The sequence below is a fragment of the Paramacrobiotus metropolitanus genome, unplaced genomic scaffold (assembly GCF_019649055.1).
Source record: "Paramacrobiotus metropolitanus isolate TYO unplaced genomic scaffold, Prichtersi_v1.0 Parri_scaffold0000002, whole genome shotgun sequence".
NCBI classification, from domain to species: domain Eukaryota; kingdom Metazoa; phylum Tardigrada; class Eutardigrada; order Parachela; family Macrobiotidae; genus Paramacrobiotus; species Paramacrobiotus metropolitanus.
This window is the reverse complement of record NW_026570222.1, coordinates 983295-1006882: the sequence shown is the minus strand read 5'-3', so window position 1 is coordinate 1006882 and position 23588 is coordinate 983295. Positions and strand designations below refer to the sequence as shown.

Genomic DNA, 23588 nt, shown 5'->3' with positions numbered 1-23588 from the left:
TGCGTCAAAACATCGTGTCTTGCGTGTACAGAGATATGCCAGTGCACCACATCATGATTGCGCAATAAAATTCGTGACGGTGAAGATTTGACGCTGGCCCATAGACACATATGCTATAACTTAAATTTTCAAAAATTCATAACTTTGTTAATTTTCGCGTTAGTTTTTGTTTAATATGCTTTAAAAATACAGAATAATATATACTAGTAGGCATAACAAATGTTTTTTCGATTTTCTTTTAGGGTTGCGCACTATGTGCCTAGGTAATTAGCATGTAAGTCTATGGAGAAGTCATTTAATTTGATTTAAAGATTTCTCGTAGGCGGCTATGTTAACCACGTATGCTCTCAGTGCCAAACCTTAAGATGGAAACAGAAAAAAAATCATTTTGCCTAATAGTAGATATTATCCTATATTTTTAAAGCATACTCACAAAAAATTAACGCGAAAATTAACAAAGTTATGAATTTTTGAAAATTTAAGTTATAGCATATGTGTCTATGGGCCAGCGTCAAATCTTCACCGTCACGAATTTTATTGCGCAATCATGATGTGGTGCACTGGCATATCTCTGTACACGTCTTGCATGAGCTCTAGACGCAGCAGAAACTGGGAAACGTTAAATTTTAAAACAATAATATAGATTTTTTATAGTTTAACTTTTGCAGCTTCTTAAGAATCTTTTCTGTGAAACTCAAAACAGGACCGGGAACAGAAAACGAGGTACGTTTTTTTTCAGAATCCGTTTCTGGTTGGTATTCCTTAAAGATTCCAGGTGCGATTCACAAATACATACTAGAACGTGCGCTGATTGAAATGTCCCTCTATCATGGCTCTATGATTAAATGATTTGTAATTATAATAAACTGAAAGCTGCAATTAGCAAGTTAAAGTTAGTTTCCGAAGTTTTTATCCTATTTGTTTCTGGAAAAATTGCGGATACGTATAAACTGTTTGTTGTCCCTAAGCTCTAGCTGAGGTTTGGTGCATCGCACTTCGCTGCTGCAAGTTGCTGTGATTGGGGTTCCGGGTCTTCGTTTGAACATGTCGGACAGCGATGAAAATTCGGAGAACGAAGTGGAGGTATGTTGCACATCACGTAATATACAGACTGGTTTTTAGGGTACCTAGAACACCTCAAGTACATAATCAATAATGTGGCTTTAGGTCTTCAACTGAAATTGAACTTGAACAATCACAAAGCGTGATACCCACATCGGCCCCGAATTGTAAATTAAATTTTTGGTAATTAACTTCCAGGTTAGCAAAAGTAAAAAACAGAAGACTTCGCATCGCGACGCCGAACAGGAAGACGATGATGAATTAGATGAAGACGATGACGAATATGACGAAGAAGAAGAAGAGGATGATGAGGTAAGTAGTAATTTTTTCTTAAATTTAAATTGATTTAAATTTTATTTACCTTACGGTTCACTAATTTAAATTTTTTTCATTCTGTAAATGTGGATTACATCCTTGCAGATTACACTTGTAATCGAGAACTTTTGAGCTTATCACTTTTGAGCTTATCATTTTTGCCCAAAATATGGCCTTTTTTAAAAAAAGATTTTGCATCATATTAGGATTACGACAAAGGAAGAAAAGGCCGTAAAAAGAAGAAGAAGCCAGCTAACGGATACATCCTTGATGAAGCAGAAGTTGACGATGATGATGAAGAGGACGAAGAGTGGGAAGACGGCGTGGAAGCTGCCATTATTGAAAACGATCGCCACAACTACAGAAACGAACCCGAAGGTGGGCCCTCCGCTCGGGACATTGAAGGCCACCGGCGACTGGCGCAGATGTTGCATACCGAGAAGGAAGATGAAATCGAAGCGTACTATAGGTCTGTTGCATTATTAGTGACTAGTCTTATGTGCAATTGTAGGATGGCTGGATACAGAGTAACAGTACAGTAATGCTGTTGCAGTGTTTTGTACGTTTTTCCTTCCGCTGTCTCGCTGTCTGAACCTTAGAGGGGGCACTCGCTCCGTGCAAGGACAATAAACTTCCATTATTTATGAATCTAGTGATCATATTTGCTAATCGTTTAAGTAACCGGCGACTCGATAGGGAAATGTCGTGCCGAGCTTGTTCTTCGGATTATTTTTTTAATGTACTCTGGATTCATTTAGGTCCCGCTACGCTGAAACGAGTGCTCGGGATCGGGCTCTTGCTGATTCTCAGACATCCGAGGATATCGCTAAGCAGAGCTTGTTGCCTAACGTAAAAGATCCGAATTTGTGGATGGTCAAATGTAAGATCGGGGAAGAACGAGCAACATGTCTACAGCTGATGCGGAAATTCATTGCATTTCAAAATTCTTCCGAGCCGCTGCAGATAAAATCCGCTTTAACGGTCGAAGGGGTTAAAGGATACATTTACGTTGAAGCTTACAAGCAGACCCATGTAAAGCAGGCTATTGAAAATATATCCAATCTGCGTATGGGCATGAATAATCAGCAGATGGTGCCGATCAGAGAAATGACCGACGTGCTGAAAGTGGTCAAGACAACCGCTCGGCTGAAGAACAAGCAGTGGGTCCGAGTGAAACGTGGATTGTATAAAGATGATCTGGCGCAGGTGGAGTGGGTCGACCATGCACAGAATGCTGTTTCATTGCGTTTGATACCGCGGATCGACTATAACCACATCAAGGAGACGAAGAGGGGAAATGCCAGTGCGAAAACGGGATTAGCTAAAGCTCGCGGTAGCCGTCCAGCTCAGAAATTGTTCGAACCGGATTTGATTCGAGAGTGTGGGGCGGATTATGGCCGTGATGGTGATATGTATTTGTTCCATGGAAATCGTTACACCATGCGCGGTTTCCTGATCAAAACTTTCCCCTTGAATGCTATTACCGTAGAAGGAGTGAAACCGTCTTTGAATGAATTAGAAAAGTTTGACGACTTAATCGAAGGTATGGTGAAGCGATTTTTATGGTCTCTAATGAATTTTGAGTTTAAAACGCAGTATGCTAGGAAGACTGTTATAAATAAAAAAAGTCGTTTGTAGGTGAGGTAATGTTTTCCGTATTTAAGCGCAAGATATTGTTTTGGAATTTGGTAAAAGTTTCGTAAAAATTGATAAAGTAAATTGTTAACTCTTTTCTAGGAGTGGATTTGTCGAAAGTGGCTGCTGAAGTTTCGGAAACTGAGGAAAATCAAGATGCCACTCGTTTTACACACGGGGATTATGTGGTGGTGTGCGAAGGCGAACTTATTAACTTAAAGGGGAAAGTTATTCGTGTGGAAGGCAAAAAAGTCGTTATTCAGCCTGATCATGAGGATCTGAAGGACCCCATCGAATTCCCGGCTCGCGAGCTGAAGAAATTTTTCCGCACAGGCGACCACGTACGTGTTCTTCGTGGACGTTATGAAGGTGATACAGGATTGGTGGTTCGAGTGGAGGATAATCTCATTGTTCTGTTTTCGGATCTGACAATGCACGAAATGAAAGTTTTGCCGGAAGACGTGCAAGTCAGTTCGGAGCGGGCATCTGGAATTGACAGTTGGGGCCAGTTTCAGTTTGGCGATCTGGTGGAGATTGATCAACAGACAGTCGGCGTCATTGTGCGCATTGAAAAGGACAATTTTCATGTTTTAAACATGCATGGAAAATTATTACAGATGAAACCTGGCGCCATTCTGCGGAAGAAAGACAGTCGCAGAGCTGTCGCTCTCGACAGCGAGCATAATCAAATTCAGGTAATCCATTGCATTCTGCCATTTTAGCAGTCATAGTGGAACTTATTACGGATTATTTTTCAGGTGAAAGATTCTGTTAAGGTAACGGACGGCATTCATAATGGAAAACAGGGAGAGGTGAAGCACATATTCCGCGGAGTTTTATTCTTGCATTCCAAACTGGTTGCCGAAAATGGGGGGATTTTCGTTTGCAAAGCGCGTAGCACTGTTTTGGCAGGCGCTAGCCAGACTACATCGTCCAGTACAACCAATAATAATCAATATTCATTTGCGCCGCAATCGCCTCGTGTAGCAGCAAGTCCTGTTCATCCCAGTTCAGGAAGCATTCAGGGTGGAGCTAGTGAAAGAAGCACCCCTAAAAGTGGTGGGGGACGCACACCAAGCCAGAATCAACCTGCAGTTCATTCGCCAATGGGTTTTGCGAACCGGAATCGTGGTCGCAGAGACAATACGATGATTGGAAAAACTGTGAGAATTATTCAGGGACCTTACAAAGGTATAAAAAGTGGCAATTGTATGAGTGTTGGGATAATTTACAAAAAAAAAGTGAATTGTTTTGCTTGAGATTTGTATTTTGCAGGTTACATCGGAGTGGTGAAGGACTGTACGGATGCTACAGCCCGTGTAGAACTGCATGCCAACTGCACTACCATTTCAGTGGATCGCAACCGTTTGACAGAAATCAACAGCGATGGCAGACCTACCGCTCGCGGTCCTGCACCATTTCGAAACGATGACACTGTTAGACGAACCCCCGCGGACAGCTACCCGAGGAGAAACCCGTCGAATTTCGCTCGTCCGGACGAGCCGTCGTCTCACTTTGAAGCCGGGAACAAAACTCCACGGTACGAAGATCCCACGAAGACACCGATGTACAACGATGGCAGCCGTACCCCGGCGTACGGTATGGGCAGCCGAACGCCTGCGTATGGCTCACGCACTCCTGGGTATGGTGGTCGTACGCCTTCTTACATGCGTACCCCAGCCCACGAAAGTGCATGGGATGCCGAGCGCGAAGAAGAGGGAGAACGATGGGATGACAGACGATCTCCTCGTCCCACTAAGGACGAAGAGGAGGAACCGGAGGAACGTGATGAATACGAAGATCTTGCGCCGCCACCGTCGAACTACGGGGTACCACCCACTCCTGGTGGTTATCAGGAGGACATGGACAGTGGTGGTGTAAATCCCAGAACTCCTGGATTTCAGGTAAGTTCGATGTAGAAAGAACAACTTGAAATTGGAAGAGTTCCTCTTGGAGTCAAAATGTAGTACCGATAGTCTTTTTGTCATTGTTAAAGCTAACACTTGTAACATTTTGTAATTGCTGATGATTGAAATTTTGCTTTTATTGATGACTGAAATTTTACATCTGCCCTAGGCTCCGGAATCACCAGCTGTTAATTTCGCTCCACAGACACCAGGAGGAATGTATGGTGGCGATACCTTCAGTGCTCCTTCGCCCTACAGCCCGGCTCCATCGCGATACGGTGCCAGTGGTGTAGGATCATCGTCTTACAATTCTTATATCCAGTCACCGGGCATGGGCTATACGCCGGGAGGTGCGGCACCGTCCCCCTATAACCCACAGACTCCTGGCTATGAATCGGGCTTATATAATCCTCCCGAAACACCAGGCGGAGGCGTTGATTTGAATCATACAGATTGGGTGACGACAGATATTCAAGTGCGTATCAAACGGCACGATGATCGCAGTTTGCTGAATCTGATCGGCTACGTCAGATCGGAATCGGGAGCCATGTGTTCCATCTTTCTACCGGAAAAAGATAAAGTGATCACCATTTTAGTATCTCAGGTGGAGCCAATTACCCCATCTCGGGGCGACTTGGTACGTGCCGGTGCAAGTGATCTCACACATTCGAAAAATCGAATGTAAAGTTTATGCTGTGTCGTTTTCTGCATACAATATAGGTTAAGGTTATTCTCGGAGATGAAAGGGATATATGTGGAAAGATGCTCTCTGTGGATGGAAGAGAGGCGGTTTTCAAGCCAGAGAATTCGGACCAGATGAAGATGGTTCCTTGGCATTACCTTTGTAAAATGGCTCCAACGGTTAGAATTTAGAGGAGCGATAGTAAGCTGTTATTCGTAGAAGTGGGTAAACTTCGAATTTGGTTTTGTAACACTGAAAGTAGTATAAAGCAATGAAAATGATAATTAATTGTTGTCGGAACGTTTCTTGGTGGAAATCGGACAGTTAACTAATGGTTTATACTTGTTAGTCTTCGACTGTGAATCCTCTTTCGTAGTTTGCGATTGATACTTTCTGATTAGAGCTTTTTTGTACGGTGTTGGAGCTTCTGGGTAATTGAAATGTTACGGTTTGCACCGAGCAAGGTGTTTATTCAGTAATCGTCGGAAGGAATTGCTTATAAGGTAGCACGAATTAAAGGGTAAAACACTGAACCTGAAAAGTACGGTAATCATGATCGCATTTACAGTCGTGTCTTCTTTTAACGCTCAGAACCCTAAATCTTTTCAATTTACAGATGGCGTTGTTCCAGCGTATTGCTACAGGGTATGTCTGCGACTGTCCCTGATGATGAAATTTAATACTTACGTACTTTGTCAAACCAGTAAGCTCACTGTTTTTAATTTTAGTTCTTGCTTAACGGCAATGAATGAACTTTAATACAAGTTGCGTCACCTTCAAGGAAGCTCACTTCGCACAGCAGCAGAATTAATAAATTAAAATCTTATATATAAAAATATGTAAAAACAAATTCTGCATTGGACGCCTTTTGATTTAACCACATACGGTTGGAAAAGCTTCAACGGCCTAAGAAAATATAAGATCCAAAGGTAAGAAGGTGCATCACATGCAAGCTGCTAAATCAAACCCGTAGCCCGCGGGTTTGCTCGGAACGTACTCTTAAAATGACAAAATAAGCACAATAACTTATCCATAAATTTGACAAAAGTCCGTAACACCACATCATTGTTCGAAACAAATGGTACCGATAATTCCTGCCATTACCGCGGGCATCCAGGCTGCTTCGTTGTTATGAAGACAAAAGTCATACAAATACAAAACTGGTTATCCACATCGAATTGTGATTGAGAGGGGAACTGTGATTCATTAGTGCGAACTGGAAGATCAAGATGAAAGGTTGCCAGCTGCAGCTCATCAGCTAAGAAGTGCTTTTGTAGCTTCCGGGTCAATCCGCACGTATTCAACTGTTTCGACAGGTGAGCCACTCACGCAGGTCGGCTTCTGGTCAAAATCGCCAAGGACATCGTAGCTTCCGCTCCAAAGGTCCGCTTTGTTCTTGATGCTGCCGGTCGTGTCGTCCTTGCGCGGTAAATCCAGCGACGCGTAGTTGGTTACGAACGGCCGGCCCATGGCGTCGCAGTTGACATACCGTGGCTTTCCGTCTTCCGCGCCATCAAGACTACTCTTTGCTGGCGGTTTTCCTTCCGTCTCATTCGCCGGGCGCACAACCGTCTCGACCATTTCCTTGCGGAATGCGTTGTCCATTTCCTGGATGGCACTGACGCTCTGTTGCACTAGCAGCATGATTTTCTTGGCATCTTTCGTCTTCAGCTGATAGACACCCGGGCCTGTCGCGCACCGTCGCCCACTCTCGAATATGAAGAGATTCTTCTCGCACCCATAGCGGCGGATGCTGCGAATTGGCCAGGAATAGTGCTCTTTACTGCCATCCAGGAGCACCAAGATGAGATTATCGCCAGTGATTTCCAGCTGCCCATTTCCCAAAAATGTACTATCACCAGTGGCCTTTACGTTAAAGATAGGTTTCGGTTGCGGAGGAGTATTATGGCAGATGACCAAACTGGACAGACGATTGCCCATTTTCGGAAATTCAGAGATTTACGAGGATGAACTATAGACTACAGGTTGCTGCTCACATCATCTGAGCAACTATAATCAAGGGGCAGGGTCCAGGGCAAGTTAAAACAGCTTAATGCTTAAAATTTTTGAGAATCCTACGGTATGCACTAGGCAGCTGCTGAATAATCACTACTGCAATACGAGCAGATAATTTGTAAACGTGTTATCGGTACAAATCAAAGATTCCGAAGGCGAACACTGATCAGGAAATAATGAGTGTCGAGTGACGAAAAAATCCTTGTCGTCACACTGACTTTTATAGCAGCAAAGAAATCTAGCGACGTGAACAAGTCTCCGCTTCTGTATAGATAAGGATCACTGGATCACGATTTCGTCACTGGCTTGATACGCATCACACAACACCAGATCGACAGATCCGCTTCTTTAGTAAAAACGCAAATCCCTTTCCGCCATTATGCAACGGTAGAATGACCGCTGGAGATCTAAGAAAATGGCCGCAATAATCGCAAGAGAAAACAATAATTTCAAGAGAAAAAATGTCACAGGTCAAATGATGCGCTTGTTTCATGGAAGATTTAAATTCTTCGCAAATAATTATAAAAATTTCAACACAGGTAGATCGAAGCACTTAAGGAGCGCATAAGGGAAAACCTTTCCGAAAGCGTACAGAACTACGTTTCCTTCAGGAAAAGAGAATTTGTATCTATCTTGGCTATTATGAAGTTACTTAAACTTTAAAAGTCTGCGAAACTGACAATTGCGAACAGCAAAATAATAACGAGAAGGTAAACACTAAACAGCTGGTATTTGCCATATTTACCAGTTACCACTAGAAGTATGACTGCTGATAACTGCTAAAGCCCGCAGGAAATGACGAGAATATCCAAGAACGTCACATTTAGGTTACCGCAAACCTCGCAGCTACGGACCAACGAGACATCGCGTGCTGCTGACGCAAGAAAACGTCAAAACAGGTTAGGCAAGTGCAATACTATGTTATTGTGCAGCAGTGGCGTTTTAAGCAATTTTATTGCTGATTTTACTGGCATTGCACCATTTGTGGACCCTCCGGTTGTCGAGCGACAACGTAACAGAAGCACGCGTGCGGTGGCCCATGCCACAGGCTGTTTCAACGTAAATCTTTGAAAATTCATAACTTTGTTCACTCCTGCATTAAATTTTTATGTATAGTCTTAAAAAATGCAGAATAACACACAGTATTAGGCAGAATAAATGTTTTCTGTTTCTTCTTTAGGGTAATGCAGTATGAGCCTCTGCGGTTAACATAGCCGCCTATGGGAAATCCTCCATAGGCGGCTATGCTAGCCGCGCAGGCTAACAGCGCACAATCCTGATAGAAAAATTAAAAAGCATTTCTTTTGCCTGATACTGTGTATTATTCTGCATTTTTCAAGACTATGCATAAAAATTTAATGGAGGAATGAACAAAGTTATGAATTTTCAAAGATTTACGTTAAAACAGCCTGTGGCATGGGCCACCGCACGCGTGCTTCTGTTACGTTGTCGCTCGACAACCGGAGGGTCCACAAATGGTGCAATGCCAGTAAAATCAGCAATAAAATTGCTTAAAACGCCACTGCTGCACACTAACATAGCATTGCACTCGTTAGGCCAGCGTTGACATCCGGTTAACCATCCGCCCGCGCACGCCAGTTGTTTTCCTATCTGCATAATGCCTGCCATCCGCCCGGATGCCGGACAGATGCCAACTCTTCTTGACCGGCGGAAACGGATAATTCATCCCTCCAAATTCCTAGATACTTCTAGGTCTCTTGATAAATTTTTTAGTATTGTGAACTTTCGACTGATTCCGTACATATAGAAAATCACTGGTTTAAAGAAGAAAAAAATATGATGACGGTGGGATTTGAACCCACGCCTGCGAACAGACTGGAGCCTTAATCCAGCGCCTTGGACCACTCGGCCACGTCATCGTTGTACTATATCACAACGTATTAATCCAAGAAAGGTTTTTGATTCTAGGGATCCCGTGAAGATAAGATACTGGGAGTAGGGAAAAAAGATTACCAATTATTTACTGTACACAATAAATACCATATAGAATATACCATACATATACCATATACCATATATACCATATACCATATCTATATAACATGATATAAGTACAGTACTGGCGTTTTTATCAGGACAGGAAATTTTGTTACCAACCTCAAATTAACAAATCGCCTGAAATTTTCGAGGCGCACAGAGGTGACGTCCTGAATAATTTATCATGGCATTTTTATTTCACATATAATAATAATCTTACAGTTCAGAATTTTGCGTAACTTTACAAAAAAATCTTCATTGTTAAGAATCTTTAATTTGGCGAAAAAGGTCTGTAAAAAAGTGCTGCGAAAGTTTCGTTAGTTACTTACAAATTAATATGATACAATCGCGGATAAAACAATGGGTAGTTAATAATAAAACCTCTAACAATAAAAATGAACGACAAATTCAACATCAATAATTTTTTGTGTATATAATATAATGATATTGAACAAACATGTACTGTATAACGTGCACGTGTACATATGATTATTAATGAATGTACTCTTTTTGCTTGAATTCCGCACGGTTTACGCCGTTATGCAAATGTTTTCGCCGCTTTTCGATTTCCCCTTACCATCGCACCATTTTTCTAATGAAATTTTATTTGCTTCAGTTTACGGATTAGTAAGCTAATTGGGTTTAATTTTAACCACTGCATTCCAAATTTCTGCAGACTCTACTTATTCCACACTTTACATAGCGAGTTGCGCAAGTGGTCTCCGACTTCGTAATACAAATTATACAACAGGCAGTTCTAACCAGGGAACATTTTGAGGCTATAAATTCAGAAAATTTTCAGTTTTTGCAGAAAGTTGGAACAACTATACAGGATGGCTAAAAAGATTATTTCATGTGCCATGGCCAATGGGCGTGGCCAAAACAGAATTTAAAAGTTAGTTCTACACTGTGTGGTTCTACACTGTTGCCTATAGGCAGTGTACCGCATTATACCTGGCAAGACTAATATAACGTTACTGAACAATCTTTACCAGTGCGAGGCTAGCTTACTCGTTCCAAATTTTGCGCCAGGCGATAGCCATGCGACAGCGGGTGCTTACTGCTTAGCACCCGAGGACATATGGGCTCTGTTGTGGAGAATCTGTAAGGGTAGTATTTTTTGTAGAAGCTTGTTTGGTCACGCCCATTGGCCATGGCACATGAAATAATTTTTTTAGGCAACCTATATAGTTGTTCTAACTTTCTGCGAAAATTGAGGATTTTCTGAATTTATAGCCTCAAAATGTTCCCTGGTAAGTCTGTGTCCACTGTCCAGTACTGTAAAAAGCGTTGCAATACTAATACGAAAGCATTTCAGCAATTACACGTATAACAGAACTTTATTGCTTTCCTATATTATCATAAAACAATTTTCCAAAAATATCCTGGTCCCGAAGAAAATGAAAGTTTAGCATATACAATTCCAAAGCAATTGCCAAAAAAACAGCAGTAATACTCTAATCTGAAAGACCGAAATCATCACACTGCATGAGGTAACTAATGCAGAAAACGAAACAATGTTTGGTATCATTTCTATCGCCATAAGAATATGAGGCTCAAGTGAATCAGGAGAAATGCAATGATAGAAATGCGGCAAGTTCTACCAGGAAAGTCTGCAAAGAACAGAAGTATATTACGTGCAGTTAGTGCAATCTTGGCGTTAATTATAAATAGTACATATAATTTCAACTTTTTTAAACGAGATCTAACTTTCATAATACTTACCGTTTGTTGTGTTGCTTTCGTGCTGCCCGCGACCGATGGACGATGGGTTGAGTTCTTTCCATAGAATACGATGTTTGTAAAACGTTCCAGTCGCAGTTAAGCGAATAAACAGTTTGTTAGTGTTAACTGCGAAAAAAATGTGTGCAATCATAATGTGTGCAAATAAACAGGCGGCTCATGTTGTAAACCAACAAATCACACACAATTAATAAAGTTAAAAAGCAAACAAGATAATATATTTAACCGTAAATGTACTGCGTAGCAGAGCTTTGTCGTACCGGTAACGGCTTTGTTTTGGCACACCTCAATACCCTTATCCTTATCGCGCAAAACAGTGGAGGTATATAACTTGACCAAATTCTTCTTCAAACAGTGACCTGGAGAAAACAAGAACAATCGACCATAAAAAACTTCAAAAAAGTCATGCTTCTTAAGTACACTTTTAAACGCGATGAAAGGTGTGACCTTTTTTATCTTACTGGTGTGCACTTACTGCGTTCCGATAGTTTAACATTAGCGCTGGATTTGTCCATCTGCATTAATTTTATATCCAGAGATATATACATTTTTTGAGTTACTTCAATGGTCCAGTCGCATTGAATGTGGTGGATAATGTTTGCGCTCATTGTAATGTTACGCCGCGGAACGATATATAGAGCTCCTTGATGGCGGTTCCGGGACATTCTTGAGCACTCTAACGACAAAGCTACAGTAACATATATACGTATACATTAACGCGATACATTAGTGCATTAAGATTTGTAGGTATTCTTCAAGAACATGCCGCATTGCACGCAGCATCGAAATCTCTGTTCCAGACTCCCCTGTATGCAGATAAATATTACGGCGTGTCGTTACAATTTTCTAAAGTGATGTTAAATGATGTAGCAGGCTTTTTTTGCAAACTCTGTAAGGTTACTATATGGCCAGGTATACTGTATGTAACCGTACTAACCGTATAGCGGTTCGTGGAAATCGTAAACTGCGCTGAAGTCGTACAAGTGAGCATCGGTCACTGATAAACCCAAACGATGATAACGCAAAATTGCTCCATTAACAGCCGATATTGTCAGTGGCAGGATGTCAGTAAGGTCACCACAAAAACATGATATTTCCACGCGCGGATGTTGCCGGCTCAATACCATAATGTGGAAAACATCCTTCAATGAATGGCTCTTCTCTGCCTCATTTTCAGCCATTGTACAGTGGCACCCATGGCGGTTACAGTGGGTGCGGCACAGCCAAAACATTGTTTCTTCGCCAGGTCTACAACGGCACCACTTGTTTACCAAATGCAAATAATCATACACGGGGATGAACGTAATAATTGCTATAGTATGCCGGCCAGTGGGGCCTCACATGTTAAGAAAAGTAAGTAAACATACTTGACCATTGTCGCCTGATTAATTTGAATGCTAATGGACTGGTTCGATTTGGAAGAAAATTCGTAGTTGCAGTCCGTTGTAATGGTAGAAATCCACACTTGTTGGTCAAGATTGTAATCCAGTTTCGGACCCATTACACTTCCTTTGGGTTGGACGTTTTCGCTGCTGAAGGCGTAATCGCAGACTGGAAAACAAAAGACAACTGAATGCTAGCAGACCGGGGTCATCTGTGGAATATACGAGCAATTTTGGTTCGAACATTTGTTAGAAGTCCGACGTATAAAACCGACATTATACAGCTGTAAAAAATACACTACGAGCTATATTTCTATTTTTTTATTGATTCACCGTACCCGTATTCAAAATCTTTTTTCCTAACAAACGCTCTGAAAAAAACAACAACGAAATCAGAACTATGACATTAGGTGTAATTATTGTCAAGACCACCTCTATAAATAGGTCTTGTTAATGTACATGTTGGTTGATCTGAAAATTAAATCCGACGTACCATTGTGAAAGAAATAGCTTCCGCTGATCCACTCGGATGTTTTGCCGAGATGGAGGTTTCCATTTTTAGAAGAAAATGTTAACAACAATGTTTTCCCTGCACCTGCAGCGTATTCCTCGATGGCCTTCTGATCGCCTGCACAAAAACCATAGCTTTACACAAAAACCATAGCTTGGGATATCTGATCAAATTTGAATCACTCCGTCGCCACATCCGACAAATGAATTAAACGACATGGAACAAATTGCCTCTTCTTACCGGCTGCTGCATATTTGGATGCAGGGCCACATATCCGCTTGATGAGGTGTGTCTCCTCGTCTTTTTCATCGACTTCGGCAATGCGGATAACTGTATTACAGTGATCACTTCTAGCATGACAAAAAGCACGAACTATTAATTTTTCCGTCGACAGACCGGTCAATCTGTCAACCGCGGATGACTTTTTTGGGGCTTACTCCAAAAAATAGCTGTGCATGGAAAGTATAACTTGATCAGTGAGAGTGGTTGGAATGAATTTAAAACGGCAGCGCGTCTCCTTTGGAAACCAGTCCATTGGACTACTGAAACTGGCCCAGGGAGTCATGTTGCTGTAAAATACCCAGTCACAGAAAGTTTTCTCGATTTTGTTTCCCACGATGCGATCTACGGAACGCGAAACAAAGGTCAAACTTTTTCATAATCAGTAGCACGTGTATATGCATTACGTAGAATTACTTATGTCAAAGTAGATACAGAAAATATTTTGTACTATTTAATATAAGCCTCTACGTACTTAATTAAAGCTGTCTGAACTTTTAGCCAAAAATGCTATCTGGCCATTGATATTATTAATTGCTCCACTGCAATATTGTAACCATTCCTAGTACTATGGGTGTAGTTCCAGTTACGACAAACTACGTATTTGTATGACTGAATTACGCACCAGGTGGATTGTTTCCGAACACAACGGTGCCCTGGAAGCCGGTATAATTATACGGCGGGGAGAGAGCTCCACTAATAAACTCTAAATTCCCAAACAAGGCTTCATGGCTATTTAGATTTTGAAATTTCACTGCGAGTTATTTGCTTACCTATAACCAAGGAGGGCCCGGTGGAAAAATAAATCATTTCCTCTGTTTTTTGTACTCCACAGAGGGTTTGTAAAGCAGGATCAGTTTTTGTACTATAGGCTCCGTCAAAAATGTTTACGTAATGTGTGTCACAGTCCCTGCAAGGATCAAGGCTAATCAATATCTTCTCGTAAGCGTTTCGCGATGGGTATTCGATATATGCGATACTCCTGCCGACCCGGCAATTACATTTCAAACTTCCAAAAATCGCGAGTGAATAGTACTGCAATTAAAATCTGCCCATTGGATTTTTTGTCGGAAACATTTACCCGGCTGGGAAATCAAAGGTTTTAAACTGGATACGAATCTGCAATGATGGATCGGTGCTGCGGAAGAAATACCGGCAGTGTTGATAATTGGAATACAATCCCGGATAACCCGGCGTGGAGAAGTCACACGGCTCCTCTGAGTTGGAGCAGTTTTGTTGCCGATAGATCCAGTCACATTCTGCGAAAAAAATGCTGCACGTTAGTCATTTTGCGAATTAATTAAGCAATGGCGTTAAACGGAACATGTCAACCTGAATTAGGAATCGCCGTCCCACCAAGCGCATAATTCTCTATCAGCGGAAGGTCAAAAGTTAGTGATGCAAATATTCAAGCAACGTTTATTTGAATGTTGTATGGAATGCAGCGGGATATTTTTGGCTACCTTCGCTTTTTTCATGGAAACTAAATTCCAACATAAATCTCGATTGGATGGCAGTGGCCGCCCAATATTGAATGATAGCCATGGCGCCTGCAAATTGAATAAAGTATTTCTTCGGAATATCTTCATACGATGCAACCAGTATCTGATTTCACATCCATGGAAGACAAATGGACGGAAGAAACTTATTAATGGAAACGGCTTATATGCTTAGACCGGCCAAATAACCATCGATGTGAAAGTGGAACAGTATAACTCAAGAGTTGACACTTACGCTCTTTAAAAATAGTCACCGGTCGGTCAAAACGGCTATCAGCGCCGCAAAACACATGGACAGCGGATGAATTTCCTCTAAGCGCACGAACTCCGTCAATTATTTGCAAAAAGCCGCCAATGCATCTGCAAAGCAATTTAAAGACAAATATCGCTAATTTTGTCACATAAGAATTAATGAACTTATCAATGCAAATCGCACTGTATAAAGATGTTTTTCACTGCGAACATCTAGAATAGCGGTCCTAAATTTAATGATGAGTCTGCGCGCTTGTCAAACGAACTCCTCCAACTAAATATCCACATCATATTAATTACAGTATATACCGTAGATCATGAATGAAAGCTGCACTCTCTTGATTTTGAACAGGGGTTTTGAAGAAGTGTTAGTCAGTTATATAAGTATAATTGAAAACACTCACGGACTAAGAATATATAGGGTGAAAGCAACACTGCTCTAACCGCAAAAAAAGGTGCCCTTATAGTATCCATTCAGACACCCGTGTATCATAAATACCGGTTTTCACACCTTGTTTGAAGTTCTTTCTCATGAACATACCATTCTGGAATTATTTTTTTAATCACCTGTTTTGACATTTTTTTTTCTGGGTTTTGCTTGTATTAATAATCATCGCACAGTTATGGTAATAAGAAAGAAACACGCTATATTAATCACAACAGCAAAACTTCACTTAAATTATCCACTCCGTCCATCGTGCATATATATTAACATATATACGAGATTTCAGGATCATGAAATTTTTCGAGAAAGTATGATTCCGGCCTCGGTTCTTGAGACGACGATTCCGGAGACTGACTGTCACCGGTTTTCATTATTTTCTAGCACGATTATGTAATTTATCGGTATTTTAATAAATTTTAAGTGCTTGTGCGAAGGCTCGTGGAGTTTCAGTTCCCGCGCATAGCGGACAACACTCCCACTGGCGAACAAACGGTAACGATGCTCCTATTTTTCAAATTACCATTTAATAGTTGCAGGGCATACTATACTGTATATGTAATGTAAATCAAAAAAGATTTGCCTATAATAAATAATGAGTAAAAAAGGTGACTTTAGTAAGCCTGGAAGTCTTTCAGTGTTGACTTAAAATTATTACTGATACAGTGATACCATTTTTCATCGAATATTTCGGATGCATTTTTACTTAGTGACTTATATAATTATTCGTCGAACATTTATGAAATATATTTAGAGATCAGTTTGGCAATGGTATTTAATGAAACATGTGTAATTAAAGTATGATATTAATGATAATGATTTCCTGAAGCACGCATGATACCGGTATGCAGGATCATTAAAAACAAAAAACAGTGCAGTCATACACTGACCTTTTTGTTTGGGGATTGTACTCTCCGATGCCTTGCATCCGATAAAGGTCAATCTGAATCCGTGTGCTCGGATTGGCAACAACATAAAACGAGCAAAAAATTGGTCCAGGTGAAGGAGGGCTATAAATGGCTCCATGCTTAGTTGTCAACTGACTCATATCAATGGTCATATTGCACACTAAAACAACAAGAAATTAATGATAAGCGCCAACTGCTCCGAATGACAGACGAGCTCATTATCGTTAGTGTGAAAATGCTTATCGAGGTCAGAGCAAAATAACGCACTCTACTACCGCCTAACAAGGCAACGCATTGAAAGCCGGCAGCACCGAAACGAAATTTGCATTATTATGTTGTATATTTACTGTGGATAATGACATTATTAGGTCTGCAAAGATGTGCAACCATTTACCCCAGCAATATATTTGATTAAAATGCCTGGTCACTTCAAAACAATTTTTATTCAGGTTATCACGACTTCCGGAATTTCAGTGAGAAAAGAGATGTACAGTTCTCACACATGCGTATACCTCGGTAAATTATGGGTTTATTTGAGCTTGAAAGTTAAATCCTGCTGTTAGGAAACACGTCTATTTTTACTCTGTTTACGTAGCATAACTGTTGGCAGATCTTATGAATGACTTTTGTGTAGCAAGGTTTGCTTAGCATAGCTCAGCAATGCACTCCAACATCATCCTGCACGCAAAACATGTGCCAAATGAACCCAGACTCGACAAAGTGTCCGTCACGTCCAGAAACTCAACGAGCTAGCCAAGCTCCTGTCGAAAGTGCAGCTAACCACAGCGTCATGCAGTGCAACAGCATAATCAATCTTGCAGAGAAAATTATACTCATCCGATAATTGTCCAATTTGACAGCCTACCCTTTACTCAGCCCAACTCGAAAACATTAGCACGAACAACAAAAACAAGTGAGATAAGCTTCAGCCTAAAAACAGGCATAGCTTAGCGGGAGTAATGCATAATAAAATTATTGCTCGCCGGTCTCGCCCTACACTTGCGGATTCATGGGCAGAAAAAAAGGTATTAAACCCAGCACAGCAAAATCGAAGAGCTTGCATGCAGTTCTTTCGCATACCGTTGTCACCGGCAGCTAATTATATTTACCAATAGATGAAAGCTGTTAAAATCTATAAAATTTGTCGTAATATAGCTCCTCACTTTTTCCGCAAAACGATTCCAGACCACATTGAGCGCAGCGATTGGATAGTGGGGCCGAGCACGGACATCCTATTCCTGAAAACAAGACCGACATAAGCAGTTCTTATAGTTAAAACCGTTAAAGCAAAAAAAGCACCCACAAAAAGATTTATTTCTCAAGCTGTGTATAGTCATCCACTCTAATTATTCATGCACCACTTCACGTGGTTCTATATGTACGCAGTTACTGTATTTACTAACCGGGATCGCAGCACGCACAAGTCATGTTAAAACTATCATGTGCGCAAGCACACCCGCTTTCGGACAATGTCCAGAAATCAACTGTAAAGACAAAATAGCAAAATAAGTTTAGAATAAAAAAAGTTTGGAACATGCTGCTGCTATGATGCAAAATTTACCCTATGATGCACAATTGCAACTGCTTGTTTAGCTATAGCGAGAATATGTAAACTTTAATCTTATATTGTGCAAGTAAGTACTATTTTTAAATTCATATTTTGAAACTACGTAATTTTGTGCCCGAAGTAACACACTTGAATCCGCTGTTTGATCATGTTTTATATGCGTAATATCAGCATATGCTGCTGACATCCATAATGTTAACAAAAAGTTAGTGGTATAGGGTAATATCCATTTCTCATGTATTGCAAGAAGAATATCGATCGGTATGGAAATCTAAATGCATCAAATCCATCGTGACGCTTGCTCTCTCGATTGTCCGCACAAACCAATAAGGAGTAATAAATGTTTTTTTCAATTACATGTGAAATTGCAGCAAAATTTTGTGCTAACTTTAATAGGCTATCCTATTAGCTTTGAAAATTTCGCACAAATCGATTTGATTTGATCGTAGCGCAGAGAGTCGAGATAACTGTCAAGTACTATTTAGATGTTTCTCAAATTTACGTTGTACAGGCGTCCTGCAGGCTGGCTGGCTGCTATGTCATTTACAATTTGTTCAAGCTTCTTCTGACTCCGGCTGACAGCCAGCATCTAACCACAAACCTAATCAGCGGGACACGTCGCGCATCCGTTTCCATGCCCGAAATGCCAGAAATGGCCTTGCAACTATTTACAGTCCAATTTTCATCTTAGAAGCGCCTGCTTAATAATAGCTGCGCAAAATTTAACAAAATATTTGCCAAAAATGAAACGGGAATTCGCTTTACTGCTATATAATGATCATTGTACCAGCATCGAGTTACGTACATTTAAAGATATGGGATAACTATAACATCCAAAATTTTAAAGTGTGCAAATTATTTTAAACTTAACAAATGTATGGTATGTGTATGGTTACGTACTTGCACTCTAGTTATGCAGTTTCGGCGATTCAGAATCGCATATGTTGCAATAATAAACGGATACTTCTACTGCATTTAATGATATCACGCAACCGGTACGTCGAACCAGAATGCCCGGCGTACGTCATATAAAGTGTAAGAAATACAGTTTTACTATTAAGTATTTCAATTTTAATTCGTTTCTGCATGTACAAATGCCGCAGTTTGACTTGAGGGCATACTTAACAGAAATTTACGCAGTCTGTGTGTGCAAATTGTAAAGATTCATTGCTCCTGAAAACATTTGCCATTCAGGCTTTATCCCACTTCAGCACTCTTAGTGACAAAAGCTTCCTGAAGCACTTCTGACCATTGACTGATTTCCCATAGAAGAAAATAAGAAATATACTGACAATCGCACGTGTGTGAGCATTTGGATACAAGGTAGTTGCAAATGCTAAATGCATGCTAATCCAGATAGATAATATTAGCATCTTTTTAAATGCTATAGAAATTTTTTAATTTACTAAACAGGCAGTTTACAACTAGATGCGAAATTCAGAGGTGTACATGCAAATGTTTAATAAAAGTTTAGGAAAATTTAATTTTTTTAAGTAATTAAGTGTTTTAATTGAGTATTATGAAGAACAGCTGTGCACTATAGTAAGTACACAGTTCACACTATATAGATATTAAGTACTTGGTATTATAAATGTCTTACTTTTGGTAATACTGTAATTATGGTAACGGTATTTAGCCTCTTTCAGAGATTTGATCATAAAACTGCAGCCTAAGAGCTGTAATATGCATGCGGCACTGGCTCGAAATAAAACTTCACTCCAATCGGTATGCATTCTACAAGAAGTGAGAAGTATGAGACGATGACATTTACCATTTGTGTACTAAGATCTGTCAACAGAAATTTTCAACAACACTATGATGCACACAATACACATTTTATCTGTAGTACTGTATGAAATTAAATACATCGCGAATTTAAATTTTACCACAACTGTGACACAGGACAGGAATAGTCGGTGATGCTGTGATTTCAACGATGCTTCTTATAATTGTTAGAGATATTTAATAGATTAATGGTATGTACAACTGTTCCACGTTGAGTTTTAGAAATCGCCTACAATTTCTGTAAACGAAATGCTTTGTTGACTGTCGCACATCAGTGGCCGCCTATTCAGATAACAGTAATCGCGCGAAACTACGAGGCGTGCAATAAGTAATAAGAGAAGCCACTTACTTAAACAGATAAAATCGTATGCCGTAATACTGTAAAAAATATTTTTTACTGTTTGACCTGCATATCAATTACGGCAAAGTCGCTAATAAGTGTGCAGATGTGCACAATTCTGTATGACGAACAAATGTGTGTAAAATTGCTTCCTGCCCTTCCACCAGTTCACTTGTATTAATTTTCCGCAGCTCTTTAAGTATTTAGCTCGCATTAAATTAGATACTAGTACTTATATAATTATGAAAGGTACATAGCTGTAAACAACTTATTATCCAAGCCTCAGGAAAAGCAAAAATTTGCATATAGTAAACACATTCAGATAAAGAAACGAAATCGCGTGCGGAAAATTCATGTATAAAAACGACAACACAAAATTTAATGATATCTGCGCTTTTAAGCTTTAACGTATGGAACAGTGAAATAAACGCCTGTGTTGCACTCTTACGTGGCTACACTGAACATCAGAAACACGGTATATTATGTTTTGTGTTTAAATACCTCGATTGTTTTCGCCAATAAACCCGACAGAGTGGTTTGATGATAAAAACGAAAGATCGCCGGTCCTGTGCATGTAAACAAACACAAGAGTGTTCAGCAGCCAAATCCCACTGGCAATCCCACGTGCAACGATAGCCTTCATTGCTTGTAATAAGGGGGATGCGGTATTTTTTCACTGAGAATCTCAAAAATAATCCGCATTATTTTTCTACATTCGTTTGACGTCAAGGCATGCTGAGAAAACTGGGTGAAGACAGCGTCTAATACGGATCACAGCGGGATAATTGAATGAGATAACAGTGAGTGTCCTTTTACATATTTCGAATAATTAGGCGGCTGTATACAACGACCGGGGCAGCGAGATAACTGGATTGGAACCAATCAAGTGCTTTATGGGTAGAGAAAAAATGATTTCACAAACAATTCCGGAGTCGGCAAGCATAGCCTTTGGTCATGGTATTCAATGGAGCTTGAGTTGCGGAGTAATGCGATCCAAGAGGTCTTCTACATGCGACTTCCGTTCCTGCGGCGCTTCTGACCGCCGGCTGATTCCTAATCCAATTCCGTATGCCCACAAACGCTGCTGACACACGGAAAGCCAACACACATAACATCCACACACAGACCGATCAAATTTTCACGACTGTATGGTTAGCCAACTCAAACCGTATTGCGCCTTGGAGCCCGGCGAAGCTTAATCCAGACGATATACACGCGCTTAGGAGAATGATGATGAAGAATCTTATTTAACTGCTAAATATCCAAGTTATGTCGAGCAGCATCAAGAGATCCGGATCCAGATCACATTCACAACAGTTTCCGGTCGCTTAGTCATTTTAACACCGACCATACGTATTCTGATGCGGTCACGGTACCGCCTAGATTGCCGATCGCGCTCCAAGTCTCAACCAAACTGACCGGAAAATGCGTGATATACACATATCGAGCTACCCGGCAATCTATATACGGAAGCAATAACGCCACGGGGTTTGGTTATCACCATTCCCACAATATTTGGGTAAATGGTTTTAGCAGTTGGACAGAACTCGGTACATTATACACTTGTAAAAATATTAAAAAAGTTTGGTTTTTCTCACCGTACGTTTTTACTGATTATCATTATATAGGGTGGCTGATTAGCATTTTGAGACAACAATTTATGAACATAAAATGATAACCATGATTGCACATTCAGTTTTAGAGTATTTTTCCATAGAACATTATATGCAGGAGAGTTTACTTCTTGTCTAACCGCAACTGTTAATTACACTCTATTAAATTTACAACAAATTTAGCATGTTGAACATATCGTGATAAAAAATGTATTTGTAGTTGTATTATTATTATTATTATTATTATTATTATTATCGTACTACAGTAGCCAAACTCCATTACGGAGACTTATTACCCTCAGGAGAAAACCGTTGGGCAAACCAGGCTATTGGAAATTTTTTTTGTTAATTTTGAAAATTTTATACTTTTTTTGGTTTGATTTTATGAGATAAAAGTTACCCACCTAGGAATCGAACCCAGGAATCGAATATCATGCATCTTCATAATCTTTAATTAGAACCCTAAACGTGTATCAGTAACCGTGCTTGTACGGTGTACCCGGAATGCGTGCAGATACAAGATATAGAAGTACCGAAGCTCTAAAATTGATACAGGATAAACTCCAAAATTTACGTTAGTGTTATATACCGGGTCACTTCCCTTAAGAGGACATTTGTGAATCTTTAAAAATTTATATGAAAAAGAAATTACCAGACAAATCAATTTTAGTTACGTCACTGCAGAATGAGCAGTTCTAAAAAAATCCCAGCACAAAAGAGTGGAACAGAATAAATTCTTCTCACAGGAAGTACTATGGAAACGTATACAAATAAACGAGCACTAACGTAATAGTTTCTACTTGAGTGAAGCGTCAGCAAGGAGTGCTGCTTAGTAGCCTGATCGTTAACCAGACAAACGTAAGTAAACAGTTTCTGGTCTATTGTAATGCAGATCTGCTTGATCGGAGAATATCCTCCCGTTATCGAGAGAATTTCTTTGTAAACTAGTTTTTCCCGGCCACCTTCGCGGCAGCATACATGGGTTAGCGACACAAGAAATCGTTTTTATATATTGATCCAGACTTCCAAACTTTTTACGGTGCCGGCTCAAGTTGTTATAATAACGGGATGTGGATGAGCCGATTTCTGTTTCGGTACTGTATAAATACCGTATATGTGTGCTGAAAATGCATCTTATCGCGTAACAAAAATGGCTTCCTTTAGCTTACCCTTTACAGCGTATTACAGTACATTTTTGTCTTCATAGTAATTTCATAGCAATTTTAATTTCAAAACTAGTGCTCCGAGAATGAATGGACATCGAAGGCAGTTGCTTCTACCGGCACTGTAAACAATAAGGCGTCCTGATATTGTATCTATAGATATTACCGTAGTACACTAACTGTCAGTTATAATAATTCAATATGGTCGTACTGCATGTACAGTACTGAAGCTTTACCATTAGTGTTAACATTAATACAGTACACTCTGTTTTCCTTGGGCTTTTTGGGCATTTTTTAGTGAACTTTTTTTTATTTTGGAAGTTGTAATCTAGAATTTGCTATCTCTTACACGATATTGTTGTAATCGTCCGGAGTGCGGCGAGTACTCCTTAATTTAATGGAACATACAGAAAGAAGTTTTAATTAAATTGGCAACAGCCACCCAAGTGCTTAACAAAAATGCAGTCTTTTCTCAGTTTTCGGCATAAG

At 40.2% G+C, this 23588-nt stretch overlaps 3 protein-coding genes and 1 non-coding gene across 6 annotated transcripts; 1 reads left to right on the top strand and 3 right to left on the bottom strand.

The window, feature by feature from the left end:
* Positions 1-569: 569 nt before the first annotated feature.
* On the top strand, positions 570-6128 carry LOC129590954 (transcription elongation factor SPT5-like). Its single transcript, XM_055486421.1, has 10 exons — positions 570-723; positions 969-1083; positions 1261-1374; positions 1584-1846; positions 2136-2920; positions 3115-3707; positions 3771-4203; positions 4288-4916; positions 5089-5556; positions 5640-6128. Exons 2-10 carry the CDS (start codon positions 1045-1047, stop codon positions 5790-5792), a joined length of 3477 nt encoding a protein of 1158 aa, XP_055342396.1. The 5' UTR covers positions 570-723; positions 969-1044; the 3' UTR covers positions 5793-6128.
* A 197-nt stretch (positions 6129-6325) lies between these two features.
* On the bottom strand, positions 6326-8528 carry LOC129584824 (fibroblast growth factor receptor substrate 3-like). Of its 2 annotated transcripts, none has more exons than XM_055477161.1 (2): positions 8363-8528; positions 6326-8024 (listed from the first exon to the last, which is right to left on the bottom strand). In XM_055477161.1, exon 2 carries the CDS (start codon positions 7540-7542, stop codon positions 6856-6858), a length of 687 nt encoding a protein of 228 aa, XP_055333136.1. In that variant the 5' UTR covers positions 7543-8024; positions 8363-8528; the 3' UTR covers positions 6326-6855. The 2 variants fall into 2 exon arrangements, with proteins under 2 accessions (XP_055333136.1, XP_055333143.1); XM_055477168.1 differs by having other exon boundaries at positions 8370-8528.
* Positions 8529-9415: 887 nt separating this feature from the next.
* Positions 9416-9497, bottom strand: Trnal-aag (transfer RNA leucine (anticodon AAG)). The gene has a single exon. It is a non-coding gene; the product is annotated as a tRNA-Leu (tRNA).
* Positions 9498-10978: 1481 nt separating this feature from the next.
* LOC129585775 (uncharacterized) lies at positions 10979-21690 on the bottom strand. 2 transcript variants are annotated; one of them, XM_055478622.1, is made up of 20 exons: positions 20825-21690; positions 18035-18115; positions 17795-17869; positions 16614-16791; positions 15265-15389; positions 14994-15080; positions 14863-14901; positions 14612-14789; positions 14304-14440; positions 14156-14236; positions 13689-13875; positions 13492-13601; positions 13234-13368; positions 13079-13111; positions 12726-12909; positions 12296-12606; positions 11834-12034; positions 11619-11717; positions 11341-11466; positions 10979-11228 (listed from the first exon to the last, which is right to left on the bottom strand). In XM_055478622.1, the coding sequence occupies exons 1-20, from the start codon at positions 20964-20966 to the stop codon at positions 11149-11151; spliced, it is 2589 nt and encodes an 862-aa protein (XP_055334597.1). In that variant the 5' UTR covers positions 20967-21690; the 3' UTR covers positions 10979-11148. The 2 variants fall into 2 exon arrangements, with proteins under 2 accessions (XP_055334597.1, XP_055334605.1); XM_055478630.1 differs by lacking the exon at positions 18035-18115.
* Between the last annotated feature and the right edge of the window lie 1898 nt (positions 21691-23588).

Excerpts from the sequence above, each read along its gene's own strand:
- LOC129590954 (XM_055486421.1), top strand. The coding sequence starts at position 1,045 with ATGTCGGACAGCGATGAAAATTCGGAGAACGAAGTGGAG. Across the intron at positions 1,375-1,583 it reads AAGAAGAAGAGGATGATGAG|GATTACGACAAAGGAAGAAA; the intron begins GTAAGTAGTAAT and ends GCATCATATTAG. Across the intron at positions 4,204-4,287 it reads TATTCAGGGACCTTACAAAG|GTTACATCGGAGTGGTGAAG; the intron begins GTATAAAAAGTG and ends TGTATTTTGCAG.
- LOC129584824 (XM_055477161.1), bottom strand. The coding sequence starts at position 7,542 with ATGGGCAATCGTCTGTCCAGTTTGGTCATCTGCCATAATACTCCTCCG.
- LOC129585775 (XM_055478622.1), bottom strand. The coding sequence starts at position 20,966 with ATGAAGGCTATCGTTGCACGTGGGATTGCCAGTGGGATTTGGCTGCTG. Across the intron at positions 18,116-20,824 it reads TATTGGCGAAAACAATCGAG|TTGATTTCTGGACATTGTCC; the intron begins GTATTTAAACAC and ends TTGTCTTTACAG. Across the intron at positions 13,602-13,688 it reads ATGCACAGCTATTTTTTGGA|AAGTGATCACTGTAATACAG; the intron begins GTAAGCCCCAAA and ends TTGTCATGCTAG.